This window comes from Prionailurus bengalensis, chromosome D2, assembly GCF_016509475.1.
Source record: "Prionailurus bengalensis isolate Pbe53 chromosome D2, Fcat_Pben_1.1_paternal_pri, whole genome shotgun sequence".
In the NCBI taxonomy this organism is placed as follows: domain Eukaryota; kingdom Metazoa; phylum Chordata; class Mammalia; order Carnivora; family Felidae; genus Prionailurus; species Prionailurus bengalensis.
Window position 1 is genome coordinate 79263435 of NC_057351.1, and position 23482 is coordinate 79286916.

At 52.7% G+C, this 23482-nt stretch overlaps 1 protein-coding gene across 3 annotated transcripts in view; it reads right to left on the bottom strand.

The window, feature by feature from the left end:
* Positions 1-22136, bottom strand: part of CPXM2 (carboxypeptidase X, M14 family member 2) — a 140288-nt gene extending 118152 nt beyond the window's left edge. For 2 of the 3 annotated variants that reach the window (XM_043597792.1, XM_043597794.1), the window contains exons 1-2: positions 21815-22136; positions 11929-12027 (exon numbers count right to left, since the gene is read on the bottom strand). In XM_043597792.1, coding sequence (XP_043453727.1) covers positions 11929-12027; positions 21815-22121 — 406 coding nt within the window. In that variant the 5' untranslated portion in view covers positions 22122-22136. The remainder of the gene's footprint in view (positions 1-11928; positions 12028-21814) is intronic. The other variant, XM_043597795.1, reaches the window with a different exon arrangement.
* Positions 22137-23482: the final 1346 nt, after the last annotated feature.

Consider the following 23482-nt stretch of genomic DNA (forward strand, 5'->3'; position numbering starts at 1 on the left):
AGCTGTTTGCTTTTTAAGATCTCTTTTATATTTATTTTTTTTTTCAACGTTTTTTATTTATTTTTGGGACAGAGAGAGACAGAGCGTGAACGGGGGAGGGGCAGAGAGAGAGGGAGACACAGAATCGGAAACAGGCTCCAGGCTCCGAGCCATCCGCCCGGAGCCCGACGCGGGGCTCGAACTCACAGACTGCGAGATCGTGACCCGAGCCGAAGTCAGACGCTTAACCGACTGCGCCACCCAGGCGCCCCTTGAAGATCTCTTTAAAAAGACTTTCTCACAACGTATTCAGGGTTATTTGACATATCTCATAAACTCACCAGTTGTAGGGAAGCATCACAGACTTCAGGGAATTCTAGCTTAAATTTCTGCGACCTCTCCGAAACACATCCTAAAAACCTACAAAGGCTCTCCAAAGGAAAAATTCTCAACAATGCTTCGACCTAGTGCCAGATGTGCGAGAATGTTCCCCACAGCTGAGTCAGACAGAGACAGCTGGGGGAAAACTGGAGACAACCAGAGGAGGGGCAGGAAACCCTTCATCCCCCTTGGTGCCTCTGTTTTGAAGTTCAGGGTCTGCAGCAATTAGAAAACTGGACGCCACCTCTAAAGCTCAGATGTGGCTGAGGCGGCCAGGTGCTCACCGCTCCTCCCCAACCCCCATCAAGTTGCCACACTGTTCGGTTCGGAAACCTTCAGAAAACAACAGGACAGGAAGGAGGGACACTTGTCACACAGAATGACAGTGTGGCACAAAGACAAGGACACTGATGACAGCATAGGAAGGTCATTACAGTTCTCCCGTGTGTCCCATCAGACCAAAGTGTCTAAGAACTGCAGCCAGGAAGAAGTCGGCGCCTCGGGGAAGCAAAATTATGTCGCTGACGAAGGGCTGCTTGAAGTGGAAACTGTACCGGGGGTTTGCGTGCTGACCGGGTCAACATCTATAGACCTAAGAAAGGGCTGCAACTGCCCCCCAGTGGAGGAAATCTGGCTGCATTTTGCCTCATTAAAAGATAGCGAAGAATGGGGGCGCCTGGGTGGCGCAGTCGGTTAAGCGTCCGACTTCAGCCAGGTCACGATCTCGCGGTCCGGGAGTTCGAGCCCCGCGTCGGGCTCTGGGCTGATGGCTCGGAGCCTGGAGCCTGTTTCCGATTCTGTGTCTCCCTCTCTCTCTACCCCTCCCCCGTTCATGCTCTGTCTCTCTCTGTCCCAAAAATAAATAAACGTTGAAAAAAAAAAAAAAGATAGCAAAGAATAAACACTGATAGGCAGTCTACGAAGGACAAAATTCCACACAAAAGAACACGAGATATATCACCCAAAAGACTCTGAGAAGGAAGGTACCTCTTAAAGTGATTTCATGTAATAAGCAGGAAAATATTTTCCCAGAAATTATTCATCCCAAGTATAGAAAAAAAATATTTAAATTAAGGCCAAATATCAAGAAAACTACAAACCCAAAGGCAGAATTAAAACCTGTAAGGAAAGACCTATTATTTTTAAGTGGGGGTCTCTGCCGATGAAGTCAAGAAAAATAAATAAGAAGTGTAAGAGATGGAAAGAAAAAAACAAAATTGTCATTATTGAGCATACATTGTGATTTTGTACCCCAATCCAAGTAAATACATAAATAGTTGTTTTGAATAAGAGTCTAGCAATGTCGCTGGATATAAATCATAGAAAACATTGACTGTCCTCCTGCATACTAGCAAGAAAGAGTGAGAAAACTGAAATTTAAAGCATCGTAAAATAGCAAATATCAAAGAATAAATCTTTTAAAGATGGGCAAGATCTGTTTATTGGGAGATATTTTAAAAGATTGACCAAGGGGGGGAGATATACCATGTTCATGGATGGTAAGACATAATGTTTTCAATATGTTAATTCTCCCCAAATTGATTTATGACATCAGTGCAACTGCCATCAAAATCCCCCAAGTTTTCAGAAAGGTATTTGAAGCACCTGACCAGGTGGTGTCAATGTGTGTGTGTGCACTCACACACATGCACGCACATGTGCACACGAGGAGTCGAGAATAACGAAAACTTTTAAAGGAGAACTAGGTCCTGCTGTACTGGGTATCAAGATTTGTTATAAAGCTATAGTAGTTAAGAGAGTAAGGTATTTCACGAGTGGGTAGAAAAATGAATTAATGATAAAGAACAGCAACCCGAAAACAAAACCATACACATATGGACTCTTAATCCCCGACAGACACTGCAAAACAGCAGGCAAACAATTATCACCCCACTTGCGTACTTCAAGGAAAAAAACAAAACTGAATTCTGACTTCCTATCATAAACAAAATCCATTCCAGGGGTTTGAAGGCCTAACAGTGCAAAATCAAAAAGGAAAAAGGAAGCTTTAGAAGACACTATAAAATATCTTTATGCTTATGGAGTAAGAAGGGGTTTCTAAAACAAGTCACAAATAGTAGCAACCAAAGGAAAAGAAATTGGCATATTTGACTACATTACAATTAAGAACTTTTGTTCATTATGACCCCACAAGAATGAAAAGCAAGCCATGAACAGAGAATGTATTTGCCACCGACACCGTAGAATCTACACTTAGAGTGAAAACATTTGTAAGAAAACAACTGAACAGAAAAGTCACCAAAAAAAAAAGATCCAAATGGCAAGTAAATACATGAAAAGATGCTGAACCTCATTAATAATTAGGAAATGTCGGGGCGCCTGGGTGGCGCTGTCGGTTGAGCGTCCGACTTCAGCCAGGTCATGATCTCGCGGTCCGGGAGTTCGAGCCCCGCGTCGGGCTCTGGGCTGATGGCTCGGAGCCTGGAGCCTGTTTCCGATTCTGTGTCTCCCTCTCTCTCTGCCCCTCCCCCGTTCATGCTCTGTCTCTCTCTGTCCCAAAAATAAATAAACGTTGAAAAAAAAATTTTTTTTTTTAAATTAGGAAATGTAGATGATATCACAATGAATCATCATGATACACCCACCAGATTGGCCACATATGAAAGTCCGATCATACAACAGTTGTTCAGAATGTGAAGTCTGGAGCTTACACAGTGTTGACCAGGAAGTCCGAATGGCATGCCCCCCCTGAGGGAAACAACTGAGCATTTGTTCAACAGGGAAGCTAAACCCAGCGATTCCAAAATGTATATATACTTGGAGAAACCTACGCCCACGGGTGCAAGAATTATGGAAAGAAAACCTACGCCCATGCGTGTACAAGAGTTTTCACGGTGGCACTTTTCATAAAATATAGAATCGGGAAATAAATCAAATATCCATCAGCACTAAAATAGGATAAAAAAAGTTGCCATGTAGTGCTATGATGGAATCCTATATAGTGATGGAATGAATGAACAAAAGAAATATAGAACATTGATAGAAAATTACAAGATATGTGGGACTGAATACACACAGTATGATTCCATTTATGTAAATTTCAAAATTAGGCCAAACTAACTTATCCAGAGATACAAACATAAGCAGTAAAACTATGAGGAAAATCTGTCAAAGCTGGAATAGAGGTCACCTCGACAGTGGAAGGGATAACGATGTGACAGGGAAGATTGACAATACTCTTACTTCTTGATTCAGGTGATGGTTACACAGGGATTAGCTTTACAAATGTTTGTTAAAAGAACATATATATTATATGTAGTTTTTCTATATGTCTGCTTTATTTCAAAATAAAAGTAGGAAATATCCTGCATGAAGCAGTAAGAGTGAAATATTATCAGTGAAATAAAGTGAAAGCAGTAACAGTGAAATATTATCAGCAGAAAATCACATCAGTGATGTGGTAACAAATTTGTACAAGTTTCAGAATGCAGGGGTGTCTGGGTGGCTCCTTCAGTCAAGCGTCTGACTGTTGATTTCAGCTCAGGTCCTGATCTCACGGTTCGTGGGACTGAGCCCCACATGGGGCTCTGGGCTTACGGCACCCAGGGCGCTGCCTCTGCCTCTCCCTCGCTCACGCTCTCTCTCTCTCTCTCTCAAAAATAAATAAACTTAAAAAAAGAAAGCAAGAAAGAAAGTTAGGGGCGCCTGGGTGGCTCAATCAGTTGAGCACCCGACTTCGGTTCAAGTCATGATCTTGTGGTTCGTGGGCTCCAGCCCCATGTTGGCGCCCGGAGCCTGCTTCGGATTCTGTGTCTCCTTCTCTCTCTGTCCCTCCCCCCTCTCAAAAATAAATAAACATTAAAAAAAATTGTTTTAAGATTTCAGAATGCATATTGAAAGGACAAAAAAAAAAGAAACAGTAATACCAATTTTTTGTTGTTGTTGGGGGGGTACTATAAAGGAGACAAAATTCCTTATAAAACTTAAAATACTCTTACCATAATATCCAGTAATTGCGTTCCCTGGGATTTGCCCAAATGAGTTGAAAACATGGCCGCACAAAAAAACCTGCCCATGAATATTTATATCAGCTTTATTCATAATTGCCAGAACTTGGAAGCAACCACAATGTCCTTCGATGGATGAGTACATTGTGGGTAGTGCACCCAGACAATGGAATATTATTCGGTGATAAAAAGAAATGAGCTATCCAGCCTTGAAAAGACAGGGAGGAACTTTAAATGCGTATTACTAAGTGAAAGAAATGAGAAACGCTACATGCTCTATGATTCCCACTAGGTGACATTGTGGAGAAGGTAACACTCTGAAGACAGTCAAAAGGTCAGCGGTTGCCAGGGGTTCAGAGGAGGGAGAGAGAAATAAGTCGCTGGAGTACCGGGGATTTTTAGGGCAGTGAAACCATTCTGTATGGTACTCTAATGGTAGCTACGTGTCGTTATACATTTGCCAAAACCCAGAGAACGTAAGACAAAGACAAAAACCGGAAGCCTTCATGTAACCTACGGGCTTCGGTTAATAAGAACGTATCAATATTCCCAACACTTGCAACAAATGTATCACGGTAGGAAAGCAGAGAAGCGGAGATACAGAGCAAATCTCTGTACTCTCCCTTCATTTTTCTAAATCGAAAATCTAAAACCTCTCGAAAAGAAATAAGCTGACAAATTAACAAAACATAAGCACACACGCTGCAAAAAGAAAATACGTCAATAGAGCGCTGATGTCTTCAAAATAAACCTTATCGAAATGACTACAAAAATAAAAACTCTGACAGATCAGTAACCATGAGAGGAAGCAGATTGATCAAAGAATGTCTTGGGTGGAAAACGCCTAGTTCAAAGGAGTTTACTATCTCGTTCTTTCAAACGTTCGAGGAACAGATCATTCTATGTTCCTGCCCTGGTCCAGGCCTTTAAAACATGCGGCAAGGGCCCTCAGGGCCCACATCAATGACTGATACAAAGCTCGTTCACTGGAACCTACTTGTCAGCCACTGTTGCAAGCGCTTTGTTCAAGTGACCTTATTAGACACTTATCCCGATCCGATGGGGATGTCCAATTATTACCCCCATGTTGTATCTGAGGAAACTGAGGCACAGAGAAGTTAAATAACACACCCGAGAGCACACAGCTAATAAACGGTGGACTGGGTTTTGAGTTCCGCTCAGTGCAATTCCTGAGTTCTTAACTACCACTGCAACATATGAACGGAGGGTCTCTTGTCCTTCACATATAAGGAGGTTTTATAAATTCACACACACACACACACACACACACACACACACACACACACACAGGCAAGAGTGAAGAGACAGACTCCAAATGCTGACTGCGGTTGTCTCTGGAAGATAAGACTGTGGATTTGTTTTATTCTCGTCTTTGTTTTCTGCATGTTTCAAAGTTTCTGCAAGGTGCGTCCACTACTCGCGTGGTCGACACGTTTCACAGGCCAGGAAAGAAACCTATTCTAGAACAACTTGCACTTTACGTGGAATTAAATTTCTGTGTCTCTTCCTAAGTTTCAGGGGGTGACGTGGCAAATTCGGTTTTCTGCTAAGCCCATCCCAGAGCCAGCGGAGCAGAATTACAGAGGAGGGTCTCATCACAGAAGCATCGGCAGGATGGGAAGAAGACAGGCAGAAGGTCACGCGAGCAAAATCCCGAGACGTGGGCTGGCCTCCGCTGCACGGGCTCAAAGGAGCTACAGTGTCTCCTCGGCAAGGTCACTAATGTGACCTTGGTGGCCCAGAACTGTACCCGGGGTCAGCTGGGTGACAGAAAGTGAGCGGAGCCCATGGTGCTCCCGACCACGTCAGAGCTCCGTCCCTCGACCCCTCGTCTGGAAGGAATTTCTCTGCCGGCAAGTCCACTGTGGCCCTGGTTCCAAACCAAGACCTCTGCAGCCTGTGGCCCCAGGCTCATCATGGCACCAATGCCACATGGCATTAACAGACACTCAGCTCACAGCGTACCGTGGGCAACGGCGAGCCCAGGACCCCTAACCCGACCCGGGGAAGGCCCTGCCACAAAACCACTGGGAGAACAAAATAAATCTCTCACGTTGCAAAGGAAGGCTGGGAAATCCTTACAAGACACGTTTCACTTCAGAGACTGAAGAATAACTTTCTTCTTTTTTAAGTTTACTTATTTTTGAGAGACAGAGAGAGAGCATAAGTGAGGGAGAGGCAGAGAGAGAGAGGGAGAGAGAGAGAATTCCACGCAGGTTCCGCGCTGTGAGTCCAGAGCCCGATGCGGGGCTCGATCCCACGCACCGTGAGATCAGGACCTGAGCTGAAACCAAGAGTCGGACGTTTAACCGACTAAGCCACCCAGGTGCCGCAAGAGACTGAAATAACTTTCTAGGCAAGTTTGAGACGGAGTTGAAAGTGGGGGGCTAGCAAAGTGTGGAGGTGTCCCAGATGCCCACATTCATCAGGTTTCCCGAGCAAGGTATGTCCGAGAGGGGTGCGACCCCATCCCAATCCTGGCCCCTGGCCGCCCCCCCTCGCTTCCAAGGGGTCTGAAATACAGACGTGACCGCGTATCACTGCCGGGACCACATCAGCCGCACCTCTTCCAGAATCGGGAGTCTCAGACTCGCTCCCCTGCCCTCAACAGCTCTGCCAGATGTCTAGGGGAGATCAGAGCTGAGCCCCAGGGAGCGTCTGACCACACAACAGTAGGGAAAGGCTCACAACAAGGGCTTGGATGAAAAACCAAACTGGGCCCACAGCAGTGAAACACTCTCATGTATCACACACACACACACACACACACACACACACACACGCACGCACAGAGTAGGTCAATCCCCAAGCAGGGTACCTGCTTAAGGCCTCCAATCTCACCCAGCCCAGGCATAAGGAAGCTCCCATTCACCGACATGCATCCCTTGGGGAACCCCATTCTACACCCACGGTGGCGGGAAATCACATTCCTTTCCTACAGATCAAAGAACACTTCCTACGGAGGCTGGCTCAGCTGTCCTGGGTCACGAAGAATCCACTTGAACACACACAGGATACGCGTTCCATAGCCCAGAATGCTAGTTCCAGCACGGGGCAGGGGCTCAGTAAACGAGTCCGCCATTCACGTCGAGCACTGGGTGTTATCCTGAGAAGAATCAGAGGACCCCGAGCTCTTGAGACTCATATCGTCACAGAAGAGAAGGGCTGCCCGTAGGAGTCACTAGGATGTGACAGAGGAGGGGACTGGACCCTGAGGAGGAGGTCTAGGAAAATGAAAGAGAGGTGATCAGGGCAGGCTTCCTGGAGGCAGCATTTGCAGAAAACTGACGTTCTAAGGCAGGGGTTGGCAAGCCTCAGCCCATGTGATGGCCAAATCCAGGCCACCACCTGTGTTTGTAGGGCCCAAGAGATAAGAATAGTTTTGTAGTTTTTAATGGTTACATTTTAAATGGTTATTTAAGTACATAATGTCCTCAATTTTGCCTCTTGGCCAACAAACCACATATTTACGGTCTGATCCTTTAAAAACGTCTGCCAACTCCTGTAACTGAGACACACGCACAAAACAAATCCCAGATAGCAAATAAAAGCCATCGCTAATGCTCGCCGAGGGCTTGCCGTGTGCTCTGCGTGTAGCATCCTTCGGACGCTATTACATAGTCACGTAGCCCCATAAAGGGATGTCCTCCCCACTCCGCAGAGGAGGAAACTGAGTCACAGAGAAGTTAGGGCCTTGCCCAGAGTCGCACAGCCAATGAGGGTAAAGCCTGATCCCAAGATGCCCTCTCCGTTACCAACTCAGACGCCTGTCCAGTTCCCTTGAGAAAACACATGACCCATGTTCTCAGGACACGACACGTGTAAAAAACAAGCCCGTGTCTGGCTGGGGTGAAAAAGGAGGCAGGGGCACCTGGGAGGGGGGGGGGCTCAGTCAGTTAAGCGTCCAACTTGTGATTTGGGCTCAGGTCATGATCTTGCAGTTTGTGGGTTTGAACCTTGCACGGGGCTCTGAGCTGATGGTGCAGAGCCTGCTTGGGATTCTCTCTCTCTCCCTTTCTGCCTTCCCCCACTTGTGTGCTCGCTCTCTCTCAAAATAAGTAAATAAACTTAAAAAAAAAAAAGGAGGCAGAGATCAGAAATGAGAGGCAAACAGAAACAAGTAAACTGTCTTAAGGCCTCAGCTCAGAACTGGCACCTTGGCATTCACCTTATTCTATTCTTGCCGGACCCGGCAAGGCACACAGACCAGCCCAAAGTCAAGGGGCTCTCGCCTGCTGTGAAGGGAACTGAAAAGTCACATGACAACTGGTGGACACGAGGAGAGCTGACGAACTAGACCAATGATGCAACCAACCGCATGGACCATCTCGGGACAGTATCTAAGATGCGCTTTGGAAACCTGCCCGAGCTGACAGTGCTCCTCAGTCACGTGTCCTCCAAGCCAGAGTCCCCAAGGGGAGAAGTCCGCATCTGACACAAGCCCTTGATGGCACCCGCTCACATAACGAGACGGGGCTGATGTCTGGACCACCCACACCTTGAAGATGAAGCGGGTGACATCTCCATCGGCCACCTTGGACACGATGCAGGTGACGTCTGTCCACCTGCCACCCGACCCCTTCATCCTGCCACCTGTCCAGCGAGATCTGGGGAGAGACGGAGAGGAGGCTGGGCACCGGGTTCTGAGAGTGCCCGGCTACGTATGTGAGGCCCCCCGTTCTGTCCAGCACCTCCCCCGGAGGCTCCTGCCTGACCCCAGGCCAGGGTTCCTAACTGCAGGGGTACCTGCCTCCGTGCACCACCTCCACGGCCAGGGCTTCTCTCTCCCTCCTATATTTGCACATCACACCCCCCCCACACGGCTCCTCTGCCCCCCTGGGTTACCCCCAATGCCTCGGTTTTGTTTTAACAGGAGGGCGATGTAAAGAAGCCCCACGCACCGAAATCCCTTGCAGCGCACTCAGTGAATCGGAGCCGTGCCGGCTGTCCTGGAGAACAGGGACCCCAGCCCACGCAGACAGCGCTCTGAGGCCGAGGCCAGGGACACAACTCTGAGCGGGCTAGAGCACACGTGCGCGTGTGTGCACGCACGTACACACATGTGTAGAGAAACGGGCCTTGAAAAATCTTCCTGCAAATGCCTCCCCAAATTTTAATAACTTCCAGTCCTGGGAATGAACAACTAAAACAATTTGAACCAACCCTGTGCCAAAGCTAAAAGAAAAGGAAAAAAAAAAAAAGATCTAGACAAAATATTTTTTCTAATGTTTAAAGTACTCAAAAATGAACAAAACAGTAAAGGCCTCCGCGGCCCGCATCTGAGGGCAGCAAGAACCCAGCCCTGGAAGGCGTTAACCAACCCTGTGATCCTGAAGGGACAGCTGGCGTTTTGATCAGCCTGCTGGGACACAGGGACGAAAGTCGTGCCCAAGGCCCGCCCGAGGTGGGCGTCTGATTACCACCCATTTCACTGCGACCCCCAAGGTCACAGGGTCCACCGGGGGGAGGAAGCAGAGACGCGGCCCCACATCACGCGTCCTCGGCTCACCTTCCTGATACGCGGCCGGATTCTCACACAGAGTCGTGACCCTGAGGCTTCTCTTTCCAGGAAGCAACTTTATTCGTGCCGGCACCGCTCAGTTGGGTTCGTACCCGAAGAACTGAGCCCCGCACGCCACGTAGAGTAGTTTTTTTTATACATTTTCTATTTCTTTGCCTCCCATTTATGGTAACACACAAACATGCAGTCTGATCAAGTGGTCTCATGTTTACAAGGTCATGAGGGTTCTTGTCACGTAGGCGCATAGTCAGGCTACCTTCACGGGTTTTTTTGTGTGTTTTTCTTTTCTCTCTGTTTTTCTCTCCTTAGGGAGGGGACCCTACCACAGACTGATGGCAATGGCAACAGTGCGTGCCTGTCTGCTTTAAAATGGGAGAGAATGGGGCGCCTGGGTGGCGCAGTCGGTTAGGCGTCCGACTTCAGCCAGGTCACGATCTCGCCGTCTGTGAGTTCGAGCCCCGCGTCAGGCTCTGGGCTGATGGCTCGGAGCCTGGAGCCTGTTTCCGATTCTGTGTCTCCCTCTCTCTCTGCCCCTCCCCCGTTCATGCTCTGTCTCTCTCTGTCCCAAAAATAAAATAAAAAACATTGAAAAAAAAATTTTTTAAAAAAATAAAAATAAAAAAAAATAAATAAAATGGGAGAGAATTCCTACTTGTTAAGTGATTACAGAAGTTTGTTGCATTTCCATTTGTACTTTAGGAGGCACTGTTGGTCATACCTATGATTTCTTAGACGGTAAGTTTTTGGTTAGAAACACAGCCCCAAACCATGACATTGCGCCTCAGGGAATGTGCAGCTCCCTTTATGACAGCCGACTCTAAAACACGTGGATGGGCTCACAGAGCAGCTGAAAACAGAGCCTGCCTCCTTAAAGGCAAAGTTGTGAAACATTGTGTGTACTTAAGCGGCTGCGCTGCTAAGCAGAAAGTCTAGACCCAAAATCTTGGGTTCCCATCTCCGTTTTGCCACTTACAGGCTGCATAACCACAAGCAAATGACACATACTACCACGTCTCATTCTCCTTATCCATAAAATATGGATAATGGTACAGGGCGCCCGGGTGGCTCAGTCGGCTGAGTGTCCGACTTCGGCTCAGGTCACGATCTCGCAGTTTGTGAGTTCGAGCCCCGCGTCGGGCTCTGTGCTGACAGCTCGGAGCCTGGAGCTGATCTGGATTCTGGGTCTCCCCCTCTCTCTGCTCCTCCCCCAGCTCGTGCTCTGTCTCCCTCTCTCTCTCTCAAAAAAATAAATAAAAACATTAAAAATAAAAAAATACATGGATAATGATAATGACGATACCGGTAATATCCACGGCACACAGAGAGACATTGAGAGATACTGCACACGAGGCCCAGTGCCTGGCCTTAAGCTACTGAAAGTTGAAATGTTTAAGAAATGGTTGCGATTAACATTAGGAGAAGTGCAATCCTAGATACCAGAGCTTAGCGTAATAGAGATACAGTAACAGTGACGGTCACAGCCGATCACGGTAACAGCGAGCGCCAGTGGGCCAGACTTGACCCAGGAGTCTAGAGCCGATGTCTTCCGCCATCCTAAGGTAAATAATTAAAAGACCAGTATTTTTGCAATGGACTAGGACCCCAAGACTAGCATCACGTGGTTTGTAAATACGAGACTCTCTCTCTGAGTCCAGAGGCCCCTGCCTCTGGCTGGGAGATAAGAAACGTACACGCAATGTACACGGGCAGCTATGAGGCCCCACCAGAAAGGAAATGAGGTTGCCTTGCGAGGGGGCCAAGGGCAGGGGGGGGGGTGCGGACAAGGCAACCCACCCTGCAGAGATTCTGCAATGACTTCAGTTGAGTCAGTGGGGGAAATGCGGCTGTGAGTGTCTGCGCCCTGCAGGAGAGAGAGTGGCTCTGAATGTTTCCCCCCGCCCCCATACGATAATGGTAAAAGAGAGGCCGCAGAGGCCAGAGAGGCCCGCAGACAGCAGGCAGCCCCAGGCAGCCCCAGGGGAGTCTGCAGCTGGTAGCTGTTCCAAGGGACTCTGCCCGCCCTGGGCCGGTGGAGGCTCTCCACAGGGCCTCGCTCACCCTCTCTGACTTCGTCACGGGCCACGGGGACGCTGTGATCATCCCTGGCAGCCTTCTCAGAGCTCTTGGTTCTCACGCCTTTTCTGCTGCTATTTTTACCTAAAAAGAAGGAGAGAGAGAAATGCCTTTACTTCCACACATGTCAGAGTCCTCCCAGGATGGTGAGAATTCAACCATCGTCGGCAGAGTAGCGCCCCCGCCCTCTGCCTCCCCTGTCCCCAGTGTCGGCACCCTGGACGCTGAGGGGCTTGTGGTCACAGGAGATGAAGTGGGTCGCTGTGAACACCCAGGGAAATTAACACTCCCCATAAAAACAGTGCATACATGCAGGCCGTCCCTATTCGAAAACTGCAAAGGGACTTTGACCCTCGGGGCGGCGGGGGGGGGGGGGGGAGGGGGGGCCCAGGCGGTGACACCACACCTAACTGATAAAACGGAGCTGGGAACTCGGGACTTCTGACCACAGCACTAGGATTTCCCACCAGGTTGGACTCCCCCTACCAGTTCTCTCCAAGGCCCTGGCTGGGGGAATGGGAGTGATGATGCTCCCACCAACTGGAAAGACTCCTTACCAGACTCGAGGAAGCCTATCTGCTCATTCCCATGGTCCTTCCAGCTTCTGCCATGCTGTACTCCCTCTCTCTGCTCCTAAAATACCAGCCTCCTTTCAGCCTTAAGTTCACGTGCTGGTCCTCCTCCTTGCATTGTTCTCTAATTAACTCCTGCTAATCTTGCACATCTCAGCTTTGGCACCTCCTCTTTTGGCTTTCCCGAACTCCCCAGCTAAATCAAGGTCTCCTCGGATGGGCTCTGATAACACCTTTCTTAGGTAGAGTTGCCTCTAAGCGGAGCCTGATGCAGGGGTTCAGTTACACATGATATATCACAGGCGGGGGGGGTGCTGAGGGGGAAGGGGGCGGGGTTCTAAAGGGAAAGGGGAGGGAGAAGAAGGACAGGGCAGAGGAAGGAGCTGAGTAAGGCTGAATTCTCTCTCAGCCAGAGGCGGATTCAGCCTGATCCCACGGGCAGCTCTGGAGCAGGAACGACCCACAGAGCATTGTCCCCACCCTGAGACTAGAAGCCACCTTTTCTGCAGTTGGTTAGCTTGGCCACACATCAACCAACTAAAGAGTGACAGATCTACGTTTCCCACCTATATTCTGGAGAAGGGGTCGGCTATGAGCCATCGCAGCCAAGACCCCAGCAGCTGGGATACGGGTGTACCTACAGGAAAAGAGGGCCCGGGCGGGGTCCCGGAGCCCCCACTACCTGTGCTGTGAAGCATCATCACATGCGTGTAACATATGTCAGTCTGTTCATGAGGGCAGGGACTGTGTCTCATTCTGTTTACTGCCGTATCTCTGGAGTCTGGTACGTAATAAGCTGTGATGAATGAATGAATGAACAAGCTAATGAGTCACTAAATGACAAACAGACGAGAATAAGAGGAAGGGCAGGTCTGCGGAGAAGGACGTTTATTTGGACTTTAAAAAGCAAGTTGAAAAATACCAAAAACATCTAGTGGACTTTGTGCCAATTAATGAATCATTTCGGACTGTTCCACAGTCACCACCCCCCCCCCAAAAAAAAGATACTCATCAAGAAAACCTTAAATCTTCAAAAAATTCAAAGGGCACATTGGGTCCAGCCAAAGCTGATGCTCTCTCCATCGTATTCTGGAGTGATGCCTGCTGGGAGTATCTTTCATTTTCCATGAAAGTGCCCCCTCAGGTCAAGAAAGCCAAAGGGCCAAAATGTTCAGAAGAGAGCTGAGCCAGAGAACCTACGAGCATCTGACATCAGCCTGATGTCACCTCAGCATCTGCCCTCTTCTGTGGGGAGGAATGTCATGGCCAGTGACCTCCAAAGATGGCCCCCTCTGAAGGGCCTGACCAGGGGTCCATAAAGATCTTGGTTGTTCACAAAACCGGTGCCATAACTTTTACGAGCGTGGAGTCTTATTGGGCAGAAAGATAGGATATTAAGGACGAAAAAAGTTTTACAAAATATGTGAGGGAAAAGCCAAAGTTCTGGAAAAGAATGTTCCATCCCAACCCTCCCCCGAAGTCGGCCACTGGTTGCAAGCCTTCTCTCTCCCAGGACAACCTCTGTGGAGCCTCCATGCCACCATGGGGGCAAGCACCAAAGAGTGGGGCCCGGTGACACCCCCAGCCTCACCTCCCGATTGCCGCACCGACGCCCATGACACAAACGTGCCCACGCAGCTCAGGGGAGCCACCGGGGGCCCAGGTGCGGGGCAGATGTCAAAGCCCTGAGAGTTGGAATCCCCAGGGGGGACCGACATGTGGGGAACACAATCCCCGAGGAGGTGGCAAAGGGGCATAGATCACAGAAGCCCTGTCACCTCCTCTGGTTATCCGGTGACACAGTTCCAGCTTATCGTAGGCCTACGGCTCGGGCCCCAGCCCCGGGCAGCCGGGTTCTGCCGCTGCCCTGCCCCACAGTGACCCACCTCACTCTCTAGGCTCCGTGCCCTCATCGACAACACAAGGAGACACGGCACCTGTCTCAGTGGAACTTAGGGGAGGAGACAAACAACGTACATCAAGCGTTCAGGGCCGTGCCTGGCCTGCCGCAACCACCAAATAAAAGACAGCGTCTCTCTCTCCGTCACCGATGCCACCCCCCAGCCCCCCAGCCCCACTCGTCACGAAGCGCCACCCCAGCCGCTAAAGGATAACCGCTCACACGTGGAGCGTGAGTCACAACCTGGGAGGCACTTTCACGTGGATCGCAACACTGGGTGTGGGCAAGGACCCAGAGAGGGCAGGACGCTGACTGTGAGTGACAGACGGGGACACTGAGGCACAGAGGCGGGAGAGAAGAGGCCCACCCACGGTCACTGACAGAGCCAGGAGGCGGGAGAGCCGGAGGCGGGCTCCAAGGTGAGGCCCTTCCCAGTCCCCTTCCTCTCTTCCAGCAAGAAAGGCAGCACGCGGTCGGCACAGAAGGAAGATGAAAGGACAGCGGAATAATGCGCAGAGAAAATCAACAACTCCATCTGGGCTGCGTGACAAAAGCGAATTCCTTAAAAGTAGCAAAATGAAGTGCGGACGAGGGCCACATGTTCTATTCTGGTCTATGGTGATAAACATCATGCTTCTTGGTTGATAGGAAACTATTTTTTCCCCACTCTATATACAAGGAGCTTCCAGTCGCAACCCACCCCCCCCTTCCAGAAACTGAAAAAAAATTCTTTGCTGCATATTTTGCATTCTCCCCAGGAAATTCCAGCCCAAGGGGGTCTGTGCTCTCTCCGGTGAAGGATTCAGCCCGGGGGCCCTAAGTTCCTCTCCTGCCTCTTGCTAAGGAACCCACGTGAGAGGAAAGGGCCTCGCCCAAGCGCACAACGGGTTCTCGGGAGCTCCCCCAAAATGCAGATGCTCAGGACAGACAGTAATTACGGTTCCACAACCACGCACGTCCGCAGAGAACCCTCACGCGTGGCAGCCGGGAAGACACGGCAGGTGAACGTGTGTGCGGGTGTTCGCGGGCCTAGGGCCATGACGTGGGGAGGGAATCAGCCTGTGTCTCCTCCAGTTATGAGAAAGTCAAGCTCCTGGTAGAGACAGGAATCCGAGGACCGAGTAGATCCCGAAAGGCAGGCTGAGTGGTTGAATGAGACACCTGCCTCCGTGAATCGGGGACCTTGAAGGTCTGGGGTGGAGGTGGGAGGCACTTAGCACAGCTCTCTAAGTACTTTTCACCAGGGCTGGACCCAAATCAACCAGTCAACCAATCAGTCAAAAGCTCCCCCCTCCCCGCTCTGCTGGGTAGTCCCTGGGAAAGTAGCAGACCACCCTCCCCTCCTCTGGGCCAGCCTCTCGTGCAGGCTTGGTCCCCAGCAGGGCCTCAGGGGCGTGAGGGCCAGCCGCTCCCGACATCTACACAGGGGCAGACACCTTCCTGACCTGCAACCACATAAGAAGCCCTTTGCTTGGAAGGATCCACCAGCAGAAAAGCAACAGATGGGGATGTGCCGGGCGCTGGCCAGGCTACCGCTGGTACTTGCCTGTCTCGGCTGGGTGCCATCTGGAAACAGCCTGAGACGCAGCCTTGGGTGCAGAAGTATATCTGGGAGGTGACTCCATGGAGTTCAAGGGAAGAACGACGCAGAGAAGGAAATACCAATAAACCTAGGCTGCGTTACTGAGCGAGACCCACCGGGACTCAGCCTGGCTGGGGACTCTGGGGGACCGGGTAGGAGGGGCCCCCATACCGAGTCTCCGGGGGCCGGGAGGCTGGAGGTTGACCCGCCACACCTCTGGAAGCATCCTGAGTCCTGTGTCACAGTGAGGAATCCGAGGCTTGGAGAAGCCACACGTGCCCCTGAGTGGCCGAACCAGATTTCGATCCCAGCCCTCTCTGAACTGCGAACTGCCAAACAACCCACACGTGCCTTCGCGTGATCGAGAATTCCATACAAATCTGTGACACTGGAGTCCTCGGTCAACATTCCGGAGGTGTTCTGTGCCCCTCCGACCATTCCGTGATGCCTGGATGAGGAGCCAACTAGGTGCCAATCAGTTCTGGGCACCAGCCATCCAAAGACACCCTAATTTCATGGGTTTCGTGATCCCAGAGTGGCACTATGGTGGCAGGGACCTCCAAAAGCCACAGAGGGCAGAGTCATTGCTGGAGATGCCAAGCCTGAGAGCCCAGGCTCCCCGGCCCCGGCGGGGACATCCAGAGGACATCCTCACCTCAACACCCAGCCTCAGAGGCCCTGGCTGTCCTTTCCCAGTACTGAAGGCACCATCTGCCATGAGATCCGGCAGCCTTGGACCCTTGAGGCGCGCAGGGAACACAAGGGCTACTTTTTAAGAACCGTGGCATCTCACCCAGCCTCCCCCTAACATGGGAGTGTCTCCCCTTCGTCACCCACGCACAGACCCTGGCTTCTGGAAGCACGGGCACAGGCTGGGGGCTTGCCAGCATGACGAGTTGACTTTGGAAAGCATTCTGGAAAGAGAGGCGGTGTCTTAGAAAGCTGCCTGCTGGCGCACATCAAACGGCCTTCTTTATAAAGCATCCTTTCCCTCAGAATTTTACAGGGAGCTTATCTGGACAAATGCTTCGGATGTCACCCTTCGAGTGAGTGTTTAACACCCTGACGTCAAGAGCTCTTGCTACGCGTTCATGCGTGCTGATGGCCCCGTGATTGCTTTTAAAATACACAGTGACGTGCTGACACGTTCTCCCGATCCCCACGCTCCAGCTCTGCCCAAGAGACGACGTGTCCAGCCGAAGGCCGAACACAGCAAGACGCGCTGAAGGGAGACGAGGCAAACCTCTGAAGCGAGGCCCCGTCCAACAACTGGCCTGCAGCACACAACAGAAGGGGCTTTGTTTACCACCACATATGCTCAAATAACGAGTCTTTGGTTATTTCCGCCCCCCACCCCCCGCCCCCGCGACGGGGGCACAACCCAGCACGGAACACAAACTCGCTGATCCCGGGCACAGACACACAAACGAACGTGGCTCGCGGCCCGCTCTGCAAATTCCACAGGCTCGGGACCGTGGGCCAGGACGGCGGGTGCCCACACCGAAAACAGCGGCGCCTTCTCGCCGGTCCCGGAAGAAAGCAACAAACAGGCCCACGAGCAGAAGCCCGAAAGGAACCCAAGGCCTCGGAGGGGGAAGAAACAACGTCTTCTATTTAGTGTCTGGCGTATCAGCCTGTTTGTTTCTCACTACCACTGGGGAGGGAAAAGGTGAGTGACGTCTATGAACTACGGTTGACTTTTCTCATTTTTTGTTAATGTTTCTCTCTCGTTGAGACACAGAGAGACACGGGTCGGGAGCAGGGGAGGGGCAGAGGGAGAGGGAGATACAGAATCGGAAGCGGGCTCCAGGCTCTGAGCGGTCAGCCCAGGGCCCGACGCGGGGCTCGAACTCACGGACCGCGAGACCGTGACCTGAGCCGAAGTCGGACGCTTAACCGACTGAGCCACCCAGGCGCCCCTATGGTTTGCTTTTCCATCCCATTTTATCTTCTACAAAAAGTATAGCCACAAACCCTTTGGAGATGACATGCAAGGTAAGGACATCCCAAATCCACACACGTGCCTAAAACGTGGTCCCCTATGGTGCCCCTCGTGCTGGGATCGTGGAAACTGGGCACCTAGACCTCCATCTCTGGACCCCAAAGCATTCCGACTGCAGGGACCTAGAAACTATTGAATGTGGCTCGGAACAGCCGAATAAATGGAACTAGAAAGAGGTGGGTAGGTCCCTACGAGAAAGAACACTCTAGCAGTCAGTACCATTCATCCAATGGACGAGGTAGGAAGAGCCCATCGGTGGAAGAGTGTGAGCGGACACTGGGCAGCCCAGCACAGGACTCTTGCGGCGAGCAAGCATTCACACGCACGACCACGCGGTTTCCTCCAAGTTCTAGAATTCTGGGATTAACCGATGTTCGCCACGAGGACCTCAGAAACCGCGCCATTGTGAGTCCCACTCAACCTCAAAAAAAGAAGTCCTCGGGTCTGTATCCTGATGGTAAGAGCGGCTGCAGGAACCCGTACCAGTGATAAAATTACAGAAAACGCACACACACACACACACACACACAAATGTGAAGTACGTAAAACAGTGAATAGTACTGTGCCGATGTCCATTTACAGCTTTGACCCTGCATAGAGCGGCGATCCTAACCCACTCGGGACATCTGGCAATGTCTAGAGACATTTCTGGCTGTCACAACGAAGAGGAGGGTGCCGCTGGTTGAGGCCAGGGAGGCTGCTGCAGCCTACAACGCCCAGGACAGTCCCCCCATCCTACCCCCACAACATATACGACTGGCACAGAACCTCAATACTGCCAAGGCAAGGAAATCCTGTAGTACAGTTCTACAAAATCTTATCATCGGGTTACGCAGGACCTCCCCATACTATTTTTACAATTGCCTGTGAGCCTATAATTATGTTAAAATGAAACCTTAAAAAAGATCCCACAACGTTCAGTACATCAGGGCTCTACTTCCCCGGGAATCCGTCAGCCACTCCTGGAAAAAAAAACGCGACGGGCTCAATTAACCAAAGGATTCAGCCGTCCCAGCCACCTCCGGGAGAACGGCAACGTGTGACTTCCGTCGCACATTTCGGTGGTGGCGTGACAGAACAGCCACGGCTCAGGGCCGAATTCACACTAAGATCAAGTCCCCAAAATCCTCGGTTCCTTAAGCAAACCCTCCTCTGGGATTAAGACAAGACTCCCTCTGGAGCCTACCACACAGAACCCCTGCCTTCCACTTCCCTCGAGCCCGACCTTTACGCAAGACAGGGCGGTCTGAAAAGGAGGTACCATCTGTAAAGACAAAGCACATGATCAACGTTTACATTAGTCACATACACATTTACCACCTTACTGCCCTCTAAATCTAGCCCCTCGCTCCCCCACCAGGCCTCCGGAGCCTGGTGTGTGCATCATGCACCATCCACCCCGTGAAGCCAGGTCGGAGAGTTCACATTACACGCCCCAGGCTGCGATACAATGTTCCTTCCTCCGCAAATGCCTCCCGACCGACATAACGACCACCCGCTTGTGAGAAAGTCCAATGAAGGAACGAATGCTTCCGTGGCATCACGAGTGGCACAGACACCGAATGGCCACTTAAACAGTGGGGGAAAACCACTTTCCCAACACAGTGTAACTGCACACAACCACCAGGGACTCCCCTGGTGGAGACATTCTTAAACCCGTCTCCTCCACTTAGAGCCCAGGGGTGGAGGGTTCCACCGGCCAAACACTCAAAAACGGGGGGGTAAAAAAAAAGAGGACCGGGGTTTTAAGTTGGTGTTAAGGTCCCACTTTGCTTGTCCTTGCTGGGAGGGAGGGGAAGAGGGCTCTTAAAAGCTCACCCAACTCATTACAAAGAACGGCAGGCTGGGGGAGGCAGCTCTCCCAGGGAGCCTCGAAGTGGGGTGTCTGGAATTTCCAAGGACCTTTTTCCAGTTTGGGGATCAGCGATCCAGCCCTCAGCACAGCCGTGATGACTTTTTCAAAGCCCCCCCCCCAACTTCCGCGCTGTCTACAGGGGCAGGGGATGTGACCCGCGCTCTCTACCCACCAGACCTTATTTAACACTTGGTGTCAAACAGGTCCTTGGTAACCACCTGAGGAATGAACGAACAACTCACAGACAGATTAGCACAACCATCCGCTGACAGACTGGAAGGTTTTGTTGAACAGCTTTTAAAACAACTGACCGAGCCGAGAGAGGTGGCAGGTTCGGGCTTCCTTTGTGGATGAGGACACCAAGAGTCAGGAAGCTGAGTGCCGAGCCCCAGACCCGGGTATGAAGTGTGGTCCTCAGAGTCCGTCCGGGGCTTCTCTCAGATTCCCCTGCCCTCCCCGCAGTGAGTCCCAGAACCCAACATACGTGTCTCCCGCCCACCATGCCCAGCCCTGCCCTAATCCCACAGCAGGTACTGAAAACCAAAAGCACCCGCAAATCCGATCCAAACTACCAAAGCAAAAAGGCCTTGGGTCCAAAAGCGCAGGAGAAGCGCTTTCAAATCTCCCAAGCCAACCAGTGGCGCCAATTTCCTAAAAGGGTCAGTGCCTCGGGTTCCTCGCCTGTAAAATAAAAATACCCACCCCTCACAGCCACTGAAAGAATTAGATGACACAGTTATACACAAAGCTCCTCACGGAGGCACAGCAGATGGTCTACAAATGTGAGCGTCTCCTCCTACCGCTGTTATCAAACCACTGTGGTTTTATGCATCTTAACTCTCCTAATTCCCCAGCAGATATTGGAATTTCTGGACGGTTCTGTTCGGGGTTACACAACTCACAGCACCGCCTGCCCATTCGCAGAGTCTGTTCACACGCTGAGGCATGGCAGGGCCCAACCCTCAGCCCTGTACATGGGCAGAGGGGCTGCCAGAGATGGGCCCACACATTTAAGAGTTCGGTGTCCCCACCCCCTCCCGTTGCCTGTCACCTCCTGCTGACTTTCTGAAGCCTTTAGCCAAGCAAAAGCAATTCCTTCCATGCCAGGAGCTGTGTGAGGGTGCCACCAGCGTGCATCTCCTTTCAAGGAAGGCCACAAGGAGGCCAGGGAATTTGGCTACAAGCCTGCTCACTCCCCAATCCTGAAATACTAGGACCACGGCCCTCTGCGGTTGAAGCAAAGAACCTTTGGAACAATTAAGAGAAAGTCCCCCCGCCCCCTTCACAAGGAGTGAAACCGCGTGGAAGTCATTTGCCAAGACAGGGCTGGCAGAGGCGGATGGATGGAAGGCTGGCCGGCAGGCTGCCAGGCGCCCCTAGGCCTTCCCGCCATCTGCAGCCCAACCTCTCCGCGGGCACAGGAGCCTCCCCAGCAGAGGCTCTGCCGTCCTGCCCCAACTGGGCAGGGCATTCACGGGACCCAGGGAGGGCGCTGAGAGGGGACAGTGGCTGGGTAAAGGCCCACTGCTGAGCTTTCTCCCAGAAGGCCGTTGTGCCAAAGCAAGCCAGCCCTTCACGTCGCCAAATCGTAAATTCACCCCCCAGAACACGCCCTGGAGGAAGACTGAAAAAAGTAGACAGAGAAGGAAGGGTGCCCAGCAGAAAGAGCCTTTGCTCCGTCAGTTTCCAACCGGGCCACCAGCTCCCCAGGCAGCCTCCCCACTGGGCGCACCTGGACCTGCGAGGGGAGCGCCAGCCGGTTGAGGCGCCCGGGAGCTCGGGGCGGCCGGCGGGAGGCGCAGGGCAGTCCCCCAGCGAGGCGGGGGCAGCGACGGGTGGGTCGCGTCCCAGACACACGGGCCTGGAAGCCGGCTGTCCCCTCGCACCAGAGGGCCACCGCTGGGAGAGGCGCGCGGCCACGGGCGCCCCCTCGGGCCGCCCAGCGCACAAAGTCACTTACCTGGCGGAGGCGCCTCGGGAGCCAGCTTCTCCCTCTTGGGAGCTTTCTTGGGCTTGGTCGCCGTCTTGGGCGGCCTGGACTCGGGCGGGCGCGGCTCCCGCTCCCCGTTCCCGGTCCCCGCGGGCAGCGGCGGCGAGAAGGGCTCGGGCTCGGGCTCCGGGCGCGCGTAGTAGGGCTCCCGGCTCCAGGTCTCCTGCACGTAGTAGTCCGGGGCCTGGAGGGCTGCGCCCTGGGCGCCCACCCGGGCCAGGGCCACCGCCAGGAGCGCGAGGGCCAGCGCCAGCGCGGCGGCCCCCCGGCGGGCCATGCCCGCTCCGCCCCGCGCGCCCTGGGCAGGGTCACGGGCGCCGGGAGCGCCGGGCGGGCGGCAGGCGCGGGCGGCGGCGCGGGGGCAGGGGCGCCGGGACGGCAGCGCGGCGCACGGGGCGCGGGAGGCTGCCGGCCTGCGGCGCGTGTGACCGGCCCGCGGGGCTGGGCCGGGCTGGGCTGGGCTGGGCTGGGCTGGGCCGGGCCGGGGGCGGGCAGGGGCGCGCCGAGGCGCGGGGCGGGCGCAGGGGGCCGGCCCCGCCCTTCCGTCTTCCCTCCCTCTCCCCGCCGGCCCCGGAGGCAGGTGTGGGAGCCCCCTTCATCCCATGACTGTCCCCAAACCTTGTCCCTCCCGCTGCCCCGACGCCGGCCGGTGAGCTGCCCTGCGGCGCGCCCGCCTCCCCAGGGTCTCAGAGGAGTTTCCGTCCAGGAGGAAGCCGGGGCCCTTCCACAGGTTGCAGAAACGTGGGCCGCCGAGGGAAAAGGCTCTCCCAGCCTCCTAAAGCCTAGCCTCCAGCTCTCCTGACCCCTGCCCCGTGCCTGGCTCCACACCAGACAAGGTTCTCCACTGGCCGTTCAAACCTTTTGCTCAACTTGACCATGATCCTATTTCAGGAACCGTGAATAAGGCATTCCTGAGCACCCCCCTCCCCCCCGGGGTCCCCAGGGTTCCTAGGAGTAAAGTTTCCATGGGGCGGGGCCTGGTGACCCTGGAGGGCCCCAGGTCCAGTCTGACACAGGTACTCTGTTGGACAATAGAGAGAGAGAGGGAGAGACGGGGAGAGAGAGAAAGAGAGAGAGTTAGTTATCCTGGGGCCTGCCATCCTGAAGGTTCCAGCGGACATTGGTTCCTCCAAAGAGCAGGCTCCTGCCTGGAGCGCCTTCTAAGGGGGCAGGCAGGGAGCTCACTAACTTAGGAGAAAGTACCTTCCGTCCTTGGACAACGTCATCACGTGGGTCCTTCCGGCTGGGATGTTGAGTGCAAAGAAGTCTGCCCTGGTTTCCCACTGCTGCTGTAACAAAGTACCAGTACCACCAATTTAGTGGTTTAAAGCAACCCGCATCTATTATCTTTAACAGCGCTTCAGGTTAGAAGTGTGAGCCCTGTCACCAGGCTAAAATCAGCAGGCGACACTGTCCCGTGGAGCGTCTGGGGGACACCCTGCTTTCAGGTTCACACCGGGTGCCGGGTGAGCTCGGTTCCTCCGGGTGGTAACACCCAGGTCCCAGGGTGCCTGCTGGCTGTCAGCACCTCCAGCCTTCCCTCCCCCTGACTGCCTGAGTTCCTTCTCATGCTTCCCATGAGGCGTTCTGGGAGCTTCTCTCTGGTCCTTGCATGTGGGCCCTGCACCTCAGAGCCAG